This window comes from Papaver somniferum, chromosome 9 (assembly GCF_003573695.1).
Source record: "Papaver somniferum cultivar HN1 chromosome 9, ASM357369v1, whole genome shotgun sequence".
Lineage (NCBI taxonomy): Eukaryota > Viridiplantae > Streptophyta > Magnoliopsida > Ranunculales > Papaveraceae > Papaver > Papaver somniferum.
In genome coordinates, this window is record NC_039366.1 from 32229287 (window position 1) to 32240720 (window position 11434).

Here is an 11434-nt window from a genome sequence, read left to right on the forward strand (position 1 = left end):
TTAGCCACCCAAAAAGGCCTCTTTTCTTTATACTGGGAAGATATATTAAAAAAGTCATCGAGGAAACTAAAATAATTTATTAACCATGAGATAAAAACATTTATTCTGAGATTAGTTTAATATCTTGACCATATCAAGACAAATTTACAAATTCAAAATTGATTTTTGGCAGTTTTAGAAACTAAAACACCTCTTACGTGCGGGTTTTCATTGGAAAGGGGATTGAAAAAACATTGAGCAAAAAAAGATATATATTAGAAAAGAAAAAAAAAATTCACTGGGATTTTGAAACAAAGCATTACACCAAAATTAGGCTTTTGTCACAAGGTATACCTATTGTTATAGTATTGCTCGGTCGAACTTGTAAGCGTTGCTATCTCAAGTTTGTTTGTCAAGTTTAGTTGATGAAAACTATAGTCTTGATTTCTAGTCTACCAATAGGAGTTTCAGGCTAGGATAGAATGTGTAGTTGAGCTTTAGACTTCACGTCGCTTACAACTGAAAACTAAGATCTATTGAAGAACTTGAAGGAACTTCATCAACAAAAGGTATGTGGAGACTAAAACTTATCTAAAACTTGTACATAAAGAATTATTTTTAATGGTTTAGTACTAAATATATAAAAATATCTCATGAGGTTGTACTTCTTTTAGTAATGAAAAACATCTCATAACTATCTGAATCACGTTCATGAGGTGAAGGAAAAGTTGGTATATTGAACTCCAAACTTCAATTTCAAGATTTATATCTCAGTTCTTCTACAATGATATCGTCCCTCTGATCACGGTTCATCTTATTTTTGAATGACCATATGTCTACACGCTTATTATATTCACACTGACAATGCCCAAAAACCTCCAATAGCTTGAGTTGGATTTCGAAAGTACAATGCTTGTTATTAGTTGGGAAATATGGGAACTCTTCATGACAAATCAAAAGCAATAATATTCCGCTGGTACCGGTCCAACTAATGAAGGGATCCATTCCAAAGTATACCGTCGAACGTAATATATCGTAACTGGAGCATAACTGATAACTAATTTCCCGTACATTTCTCCATCTTCTGTTATCACCTCCTCCGAGAGTATATACTTAAATCGATACTTTGTCTTTCGAACTACAGTTTATGAGATCCTAAATTCTAATAACCTTGTAATTGTTATCATAAAGATTAACAAAATCCAGTGACTATTTCAGTTCCTTCGTGGTCTTTTCTACAGAGATGGGTTGTTTTATCTTTGTAATTTTTTTTTTCATCGTCTTGTTCATCCATATCAGACCACGTAAGTTTAAGAACCTCATCATAGTACCCAAAACAAAGCTTCGAGTACCCCCGTAATTCAACAGAAAAACAGAAACCCAGATGCAATCTTTCGATGAGAAAAGGGAGACTCCCAATTTTTCGATACAAGTTTGTAGCTTAAGACATACTCAGGAGGAATATATGATAGGATTTTTGATTAAATTCGTTGTACAAATCAAGAATTTTGATATGTTTGTGGAAACATTTGGAAACTGAAGATATATATGTATAGACTTTTATATGTCAGGAAACGATGGTAGCACAACTTATAGACCACCTTTATGCTCCTACTTATCTTTTTTTTTTAATGTAAAGGCACAACATTTTCGGGTCTTCTTCAGGGCAGTAAAATGTCAGGGACGACCCTAGGATGAGGTCCTCCCACATTTTATTTCATATATTGAACTGTTACTACCAAGGCAATTAAAAAAAATCAACTTTCTGAACAGTATTATTTTTTGTCTCACCAAATGATTATGTTCTAGTAACACAAAATGAATTTCGCCAAATAATGCTAACACAGGAGAATAACAACCAGGTTGAATACTTATTTAGGTACCATAAAGATGATGAATAACTACCAGGTCGAATACTTATTTATGTACCATAAGGATGATGAGGGAAGTTTCCTTCACACTTTTTCCCTTACACTATCTCACATTTTAGGCATGTATTTTGTGAATAAAAATTAAATAATATCGGTTTTGAAGCTAATATTTTGGGGTATGTTTTCCTTGCATGCCTCTACGTCCCTACAAAAAGTGATTACATTCTGAGATTTATAACACCATTATCTACGACTTTGAACATGAGCCGTTGGAATTCATTGGATTTTTAACCATTGAAATTAAGAATAGTAGATGGTGAGGTTTAGCATTTCAGTATACACTCATTTTTTGACAGGAATGTAAAACTCCATAAGAGGAAATATCCAAAACATATCTGTTTCTAATTCGTTATTGTTAGGATCTTATTCAGAAAGGTAACGTATGGCGTGTTAAACAATGTGAGGATACAAGTATAAGGAGATCCTTTCTTAAGGATGATATGGAAAATCAAATCACAAATGATTATCGATAGGTGGAAGCGTTTTTGTGAATCCACACCTGAGTCGAGCTTTCAATGATTGCTAAAGGGAGCATCTGGCATTAGCAGGGGATACTATTCAAGTGATACGACCGTTATGATCTGTTTCAATCTTTTTGTCTTACATAAAATGGTATCCCCCGAAAGAATTGGCATTAGCCTTTAGCAATCACGGGGCTTTCCCACTAGAAAAATAAAGACAAGAAATGGTCAATTCAGAAATGATACATTTCAGAGTCACAGACTGGGTCCAGTTGTACATTTCGGTCAAAATCATGAGTTAACCACGATTCACCACCTCTATCACGAAAGTCAAATGAAAATACCCAGTTTTTATCCGCCTTTCGTTTCAATTGGGGGTTCCACAAAATACAAAACCCTAGAAATGAAATCGTTGGAATCCAAACAATCATCACCGTAGTTGAAGAAAAACACCTGTAATCAGAGCCTAAAAAGGATCATCAGGTAATTATTTAAACCCTACTACTACTTCTGTGGAAATTTTGTGTTTGTGTTCTGCTGATGTCTGAACAACCTATTAGAAATTGGGGTATGCTGTTATCAGTTTTGTTTTTTGTAATGAAATTGGTTACGGAAATTAAGTTTTGCTGCTATATTATTACTTTAGACACTTGTGTTTGGGGTTTTGAGTGATTTCAGTACTTCCTATTATGCATATATCAAATGTTTTTTTTTTTTTTTTTGTTGTTGTTTCCAGCTGCTGCTAACATTGAATATGAGGTTGAAAACACTGGAAGTATGGGACTTCAAGAAGCTCTTAAGAACCAGAGGCCGTCAAATGGCTGAAAGGGAGATGAAACTGTGACTGAAGCAGTGGATGAAAGACCTGGCGCTGTTGCTCTCGAGAAGCAGAGGTCTTCAACCACGAAACCACGTATTCAATTGTCAATGGCTGGAGAGCAAAATAAATTGTGACGAATGCAGTGATGAAAGACTCAACGCTGTTGATCCCAGGGAAAAGAGGTTTTCAACACCAAACCATCTTCTGCAATTGTCAATGGCAGTTGGGCAAACGAAATTGTGAGCATTGCAGTGGATGCAAGACCCATCGCGGTTGCTCTTAAGAAGCAGAGGTCTTCAACAACTAAACAATGTTCTGAATTTTTTCTATGGCCGTAGGGGAAACAAAATTGTGTCCCATCCAGTCGATGGAAGATTCAACGCTGTTGCTGACATGCTTGATGCTGCGATCAATACTAGAGATTAAGATGCTGGCACGTTTGATACTGTGGGTGATATTAGAGATGAAGATGGTGACATGCTTGATGCCGAAGACCATTGGTTACCCACCAACTCTGGTGAAGATGCTGACGTACTTGATGATGATGGAAAAGGTGACATGCAAATTGCAGAAGACCAATCGTTATCCAGCAACTGCGATGAAGATTCTGACATACTTGATGTGGATGGAAACGGTGGCGACATGCAAATTTTGAGAGAGCACTCGTTACCCACCAACTCTGAGAAAGTTGCATGTTCGTCAAGGAGAAGGAACCGAGAAACGGTCCGAGGACAAGTAACTGACCCTCGAAGGGAGTCTAACAACGGAAACTGCATCAGTAATGGCCAAGGAAGCACTTCTAGGCGATCAGGTGCATACTTACTAGTAATTAGTTGTTTATTTTGTATGTTGGCATATGAACCTTGTGTAGTTCCTCTAAATTGTACGGCTTTGCAACAATATCCTCCATCCGCTTTTTAGCTTCCTCTTCCGTTGCTTCTGCTCGTTGAATTTAACCTTTTGGAGCAGGAAGCGACTGCTTTAAGACACATCTCATCCCTGGATTTTGAATATGATGTAGTGCTTACACAACTATTACCTTCCATTATTTCTTCTTCGCGGTAGAAACACACTTTTTTTTTTTTTTGGTATGGAACCAATATCAGAGTTCTCTTATTATTCTGTGGACCTTGGATTTGAATTTGAAGAGCTTATATTATTATTACCCTTAACTTCAAGTTCTTAGTGATGGACCAAAGGTTTTTTATTTTGATGTTGAAATGGTCCCTTAGAAGATGGGCAATGCATCCTTAACATATGTCTTGGTAATTATATTGAAGTTAGCACTGCATAAGCATAACCCATTACAGGACCTTTTTATTAAGATTCTGAGGATAATTTTCTTTTCTTATGTTTCTGGTGTCATTAACTTTATGATTTTATCAGGTTAAGGGGTTAGTGATGATTTGATCTTGTTGTCTAATTTAGGTCAAGTTCACCTAAATTAGGTTTGAAATTGGTATGATTCTTCTGCTGCTTGAAATAGCAGTGCTTAATTATATTGTAATTTTTTGTTGATTATTATTTTTTTGGTCTGCAGGAAGGAAGCTGTGGTGAGGTGGGTTTGGGTTGTTACTGCTTTGATCTGAATCAGAGCTTTATTTTGCTTGTGGGTATTCAGCTATAACCAGGTAATAACAATAATTAGTTGTTTGAAATATGGTTAAGAGTTTTAAAAAAGAAACTCCTGGTCATGATAAACGGTTGAGAAAGGGAAAATAAGAAGCTAGTCTTTAAGGAGTCACAAGAGGAGCTTTAGATAGACTTTCTATTAAGATTCCACCTAGAAATATGTTGGGAAAAAAAATCACTATAATAAGGCCCTGCGATTAAGTTTGCACAGGGTCTGTCTACACACAGCATCAGCTATGCAGATTCTTATCTGCTGACTTTTGAAACTTGTTTTTTCTTACAGGGTTTTGAGATGGTTATCTCAATAGTTTCTGGAGTTGCCAATACCGATTACTTTACCTTTCTTATGAATTTGATTTTGGGGGTTTCTGGGCTTTGTGGTTAGGATTTGTCAAAATTTGAGGTTTCTTCATATGGTATCAGTTTTAATCAGTTCTGAAGCTTCTTGGGTTGTGATTAGATTCTCTGATAAGAATACCAAAATGTGAAACTTGGGTATTCTTATGGGTTTTGAGATGGGGTTACATCCAAACTTAGTTTTTGGAATTGCCAATACTGATTAGTTTCTTTTCTTGTTTACTAGATTTATTATATTTGTGGCATACATCTGATCTGGTTTCTCTTTTGAAAATTGCAGTTGGATCGGTTTATCCCTAACAGATCTGCAATGGATTTCGACTATGCACACTACATGCTAATGGAAGCAAAGAAAGGTAAGGAAAATCCAGTTGCAAGTTCTCCAGCGAAAGAGGCTTACAGGTGCAGCTAGCAGAGGCTTTGAACATTAACAGAACCAGAATTCTTGCGTTCAAGAACAAGCCGCCTACACCTGCAGAGTCGCTGTTCCCTGAAATTCCATCAGTTCAACAAGCGAAACCAGCAAAGCCCTAAACATCCATTCCCCGAGTGAGTTTCTTCTTCATTTTAGTTGATTCTTCAATTTCGAGACCTTTTTCTGATTACATTGATTCTCCAATTGGTTCCGATGTTAGTTTATGTTTGATCAATTTTACAGACTTCAGAGAGGACATTGGATGCCCCAGATATCATTGATGATTACTACTTATATACCTGGCTGGGAAGCAGCAATGTCCTTGCAATAGCTGTTGGAAACAGCGTGTACTTGTGGGAAGCCACCGATTCATCCACCTCTGAACTCATGACTGTCGATGAAGATACAGGCCCTATTACCAATGTGAGCTCGGTTCCTGATGGTCGTCACATTGCTGTTGGATTGAACATTTGAAGTTCAACTCTGGGATTCTACATCTAACAAACAACTGAGAACTCTACGAGGTGGTCATGAATCTCGAGTTGGTGCTATGGATTGGAACAACCATGTTGTGTCAACAGGAGGAGTGGACGGTTTGATTATTAAAATGATGTCAGAATCAGGAACCACATTGTAGAAAACATACAAAGGACATCATCAAGAAGTGTGTGGATTGAAATGGTCTGCATCGGGACAACAATTAGCAAGTGGTGGGAGTGACAACCTTCTTCATATTTGGGATAGATCAGTTGCTTGATGCATCTTCCAACTCTCCTACTCAATGGCTTCACAGGCTCAAAGACCACAGTGCTGCCATAAAAGCCCTTGCTTGGTGTCCATTCCAGGCTAATTTACTTGCTTTTGGTGGTGGTGGAGGCGATAGATGTATCAAATTGTCGGACAAAAATGAGAGAGAACTTTTGAGCTCTCATGGATTTACTCAAAACCAATCGACCCTTTGGAAATATCCTATACATGGAAGCTGATACTGAAAGGGTTCACACTTTCAAAGTCGATGTGACCACATATAGTCCCTTGGACGGGAAAACTCATGATTGGCCAGCTGGTCGTTTGGATTCAAATTTGCAAACAATTGCTAAAATAGCTGCTGTCTGCAATGGTGCATCTGTGACACAATCAGGGTCACAGTACATTGCCAATGGAATGCCTACTGAGGCAGCACTCAAGGTAGTTTTTTTTTTTTTATTAAGGCTTTGTTCCTGCGTGTTCTATAGTTCGATAATGGTTATTTCTTTAAGAACCATAATTTGATGTCTTAACACTCTGTTTAAGAACCATAATATAGAGGCAGATGATGTGGATCATGGTTCCCAGTCTGCTGTTTGATAGTGAATCTAGAAATTAGTGAAAAGTTAAACATAACCATTATCCATTATTTTGGGTAATAATATTTGCTGAGTATAATGTGCTGTTATGTAGTACGTTCAATTGGGTTGCCTAACATTGTTTTATAACAAATGTGTGGCTTGATTTCTAAAGAAAGTTGTTGACTCTGCCTGTTCCTCTGTTTCAGGTTCTAGTTGAGAAAATGGGGCTTCCTGAAGGGCTTGATCGCTCGTCATCAGCTTCTGATGTTTTGTCATGTAAGTGAAATGATATGTGGTGCACATCTATCATTTTCATACGGATAATGATATTTTCATGAATAGCATCTATCTTGTTGTATGGTAACTCAATCTGCTTTTGAATTTTTTCCATTATTCAAGGTTGCAAGCGTTGGGGAGTTGTTGAACGTCGGATTGCAACCCTTGAGTTTGATCGCGATAGGAAGTCTGTGGGAGTTATCGTGAAGTCATCATCTGGGAAAAATACACTACTGGTTAAGGTATGTTCTTTCGTTCCCTGTATTTAGACTCTTCAAAAATCTTCTAGCTAAAAGGTTCCTGTTGTAAAATAAGTAAACAGGAGAACATATTCCTTCTTTAAAGCAAAGATGCATGAAGTTTTTAAAGAACATTAAAAGTGGGACATGGTTAGTAGGATTTTGCAAGTGTATGCAAGAGAGGTGAAATTAGACTCATGCTCATCTTGGTGTAGATTGCCTGTGCATCCTTTTTTTTTGCTGGTTACTGGATATCTTGCTTAATTTCCTTTCTATTAGATTTTGGTTTTAACTGTATAGTAAGATCTGTTATGTGTTCATTTTGGTTTCAAACTGTATAGCAAGATCTATTATGTGTTCTCACTTCTCGATGATATTAAATTCTTTTGGCTCGTCTGTGTTTTGGACTTACATAAATCATGTTCTTTTCTGGCAGGGTGCGGTAGAGAATCTACTGTAGAGAAGTAATTGCATTCAGCTTCTTGATGGTTCTGTTGTAAAATTGGATCACAGTTCACGGACCCTTATTTTAGAATCTCTTCATGAGATGTCATCAACTGCGCTACGTTGTTCAATAGTTCGAGTGTTGAGGAACCACATTTGCAGTAGAGAGTGATTCTGCATTAGGCTTAGAGAATAAGCTTGTAAAGTCCATTGGTTGGACCATTTTGTATCTTCCCCTTAAGCTAATAAAAGTGTGTTTGTTGTCTTATACGTTTGGCTTTGGTATACTGTTGATTTGATAATACTCCCCCAATTCTGTGAAGCATAAACATGGCAGGAACCTCTTTGTAGTATGGGTTACATTGTTTGGTATAGAAAATCTAAGTAAGTTTTCCGTTGCATACTCAGGATAGAGTTGGTTGTTTGCATTGGTGCAAACTTATAAGGCTGAAATACGAGTGGGTGATAAGTGATCACTGAACCACTGTATTCCCGGGTTGTACCGTCGCGAAAAATTGCTTGGAGCATTTGAAGGCGTGACAATATGGGTATCAGAGCACAGATTGCTCTGTTTTAGCTTTGTGTTGGAAGATTTTCTCTGTTTTGCTCGAGTTTAGTTGTTGAAATTGCAAGAGATAATGGCTAGTAAGAAGAGTACGCTAGATGCCTTAACTGATAGGGTAGCGGACTTGGAAGACAAGATTGGTGATGAGGTGCGCCATCCTAACAATGCTAATTATAATGCAACGGTGTTGGCTCGCATTCATGCTCTTGATGAGCATGCTGTTGATATGCTGGAGTCAAACCGAGAAGCAACTAAGAAGCATACTGATTTGGAAGGCCAAATCAATGCTGTTAAGACCATGATCACAGGAGCCCTGAAAGAACTAACTAATGAGTTAAGTGTCTTGAGGCGAATGTTGGGTGTAATTGGGTCAGATCAAGCTACTGCAGCTGGTAGTGGCAGTGACTTTACGAAGATTAAAGTCCCAGAACCTAAGGCGTTTTCTGGCGCAAGAGATGCGAAGGCATTGAAGAATTTCATGTGGGATATGGATCAATACTTCAAGGCCGCCAGAACCTCGGAAGAACAAAAGGTTACTCTCGTTAGCATGTACTTGGAGGGTGATGCGAAATTATGGTGGAGAACTAGGACTGATGATGACCTTACTGCTGGTCGTCCAGGCATCGTGACATGGGATGTCATGAAAGAAGAATTGAAGAGTCAATTCTTACCAAGCAATTCTGCTTGGCTAGCCAGAGAGAGCTTGCGTAAGCTGAAGCATACCGGTACACCAGGAGAATTCGTGAAAGAGTTTTCGTCTCTGATGCTAGACATTCGCAACATGTCGGAGGAAGACAAGTTGTTCAATTTTACATCTGGTTTGCAGCCGTGGGCTCAGGCTGAAGTGAGAAGGCAGGGTGCCAAAGACCTACCTTCAGCCATTGCAATCGTGGACAGCCTTGCTGATTTTAGGTCAGTCAATAACTCAACTGATGCTAATAGGAAAGGCAAGGACAAGAAAAACCAGGAGTCTAAGGACAAGGATAAGAAAAGTTCTGAGGCCATGGAGAAAAGCTATCAAAGGGATGATAGTCTGGCTACGAAGAACAAGGCTGGTGGCTGTTTCTTATGCAAGGGTCCTCTTTGCGCGTGATTGTCCAAAGAAAGAAAAATTGTCCGCAATCGTCACTGAATGTAGTGGTGACAAAGAAGAAGCTGATCAAGTGGAGCATGTTAATCCTATTCAACTATGCAACATAGTAGCACAAACGGCAGCAGTACAGCATGGGCTGAGTGGCGCTGGCCTGTTTATGTGAAAGTTGGCATACACAATCATCATTTATGGGGCATGGCAGATACAAGTGCGTCGCATACTGTTATGAGCTTGTCAATGGCAGAGTACTTGGGTTTGGAAGTATATCGGGCTGATCACTGCATGAAGACAGTGAATGATATACCTAAGACAATCAAGGGGATGGCAGTGGCAAATGTTGAAGTTGGAGAATGACGTGGCCAGATCAGTGTAATGGTGATGCATCTCAATGATTTCGAGATGATCCTTGGTAACAACTTTTTCAAAGAAGCAGATGCAACAGTGATACCTCACCTTGGCGGGATTTTCATACAAAGTCCTAGTGCACCTTGTTTCGTGGAAGGTGTAGGGAAAGTTAGTCCGGTTGATATGAAGTGCGACAAATGGAAGGAAAGTGAGTTTTCTCCTGTCCGCTCGTTCGAAGAAAGCTTAGCTGAGATTCATATGGAATAGGGATATCCGATGGATCTTAGCATCCCTTGTTCGTCGTGATTAGCGTGTGTATGAAGCAGGGGCCTTGCATTGCTGGTTGCAAGTGCCTGAACCTGCAAGGTTGCTGAAGTATGGAGACTTTGGCATATTATATGTTTGTTGTTTCTGTTTTCAAGTTAAGTTGGGTGTTGCTAATCTTATGGTCTTTGAAGATAGCACACTTTTGTTGGTGTATTTGCTTTGGTAATGTATTTGCTTTCAGTAAGGCTGAGTGTTGGCCAGTGGTGTAATGGGAATGGTCCCTATGTTTCTTATGTAAGGCTAGTGTAATGAATGAAGGAGGTGTTTAAGCAAAAACTTTGTCTCGTTTTGCTTAATGTAAAGCTAAGTTCATTGGGGAAGCACTACAAGTATACTTAGCCAAAGTATACAATAAGAAACGCTGAAAGCAAAACCAAGCAAGAAGTAAAGTTGGTGGCATAGGCGACTTTGCTGTTGGGAGAGTTACGTAGAAGTGCGAGAGTATTTGGAAACAATAGCATGGAGTAACACAACAAGAATGAAGATGTAAGTCCATCAAGCATATGAGTTAAGAGTAACTCATAGTGAGGAAGAACATGATGTTGTTTTTCCGCTACATTAAAGCGTAGCAGTTTGAAAGAACAAGTGAGGCAAGGCGCGTGAAAAGGAACCTAGTCTAGTGAGACAACCGTAAAAACCCAGGTTTCCTAAGTCATGGCTAATGTCATGCATTTCAGTCGAGTTTTCACAAAGAGTGTTGCAAAAATATTGAAGAACACTTAGTCTACAGTAAGGCCTGTTGAATTGCAAGAGTGCAATGTCAGTCGGAATTGAAGGCAGTAAGCTAAGTTATGCATATCAGGGTGATATGTTGGCTGTTTGAAGTGTACACTTAGGCACGGAATGTCTTGAAGAAAATATTTGTGATGCGGATGCGATCGAATGAGTACCACTGGTTTAGGGTTAGCCAAAAGATTAGTACTGTCGATATTTCAGGAAGAGTTCTGAAAATGCATGGTGCAATAGATCACAAAAGCATTTGGGTGTTGAGATGGGAATGAAGTAGAGATTGAAGCATAGTCGATGATGCGGCAATAAAGCTGGAATTCATAGGCCCAATGGCAAGGCAAACAAACTACGTGGCGGCATAAAGTACTAGGCAAATGAGGTTTGGCAAGGTTAAAGGCCAAACAAAGTTGCTGATTTCTGAGAATGGCTCAGATGCGTACAAGACCAAGGAAAAGTTCAGTAGAGGCTGAAATGATGTTGCATTCAACGAGGA

The 11434-nt window shown here is 38.7% G+C and overlaps 1 protein-coding gene across 1 annotated transcript; it reads left to right on the forward strand.

Annotated features, from left to right (window-relative positions):
• Positions 1-2714: 2714 nt before the first annotated feature.
• Positions 2715-8150, forward strand: LOC113313427 (calcium-transporting ATPase 1, endoplasmic reticulum-type-like). The gene is made up of 8 exons (XM_026562196.1): positions 2715-2854; positions 3108-4002; positions 4732-4822; positions 5461-5729; positions 5839-6783; positions 7130-7199; positions 7323-7441; positions 7875-8150. The coding sequence occupies exons 5-8, from the start codon at positions 6526-6528 to the stop codon at positions 7896-7898; spliced, it is 471 nt and encodes a 156-aa protein (XP_026417981.1). The 5' UTR covers positions 2715-2854; positions 3108-4002; positions 4732-4822; positions 5461-5729; positions 5839-6525; the 3' UTR covers positions 7899-8150.
• The last annotated feature ends 3284 nt before the right edge of the window (positions 8151-11434 follow it).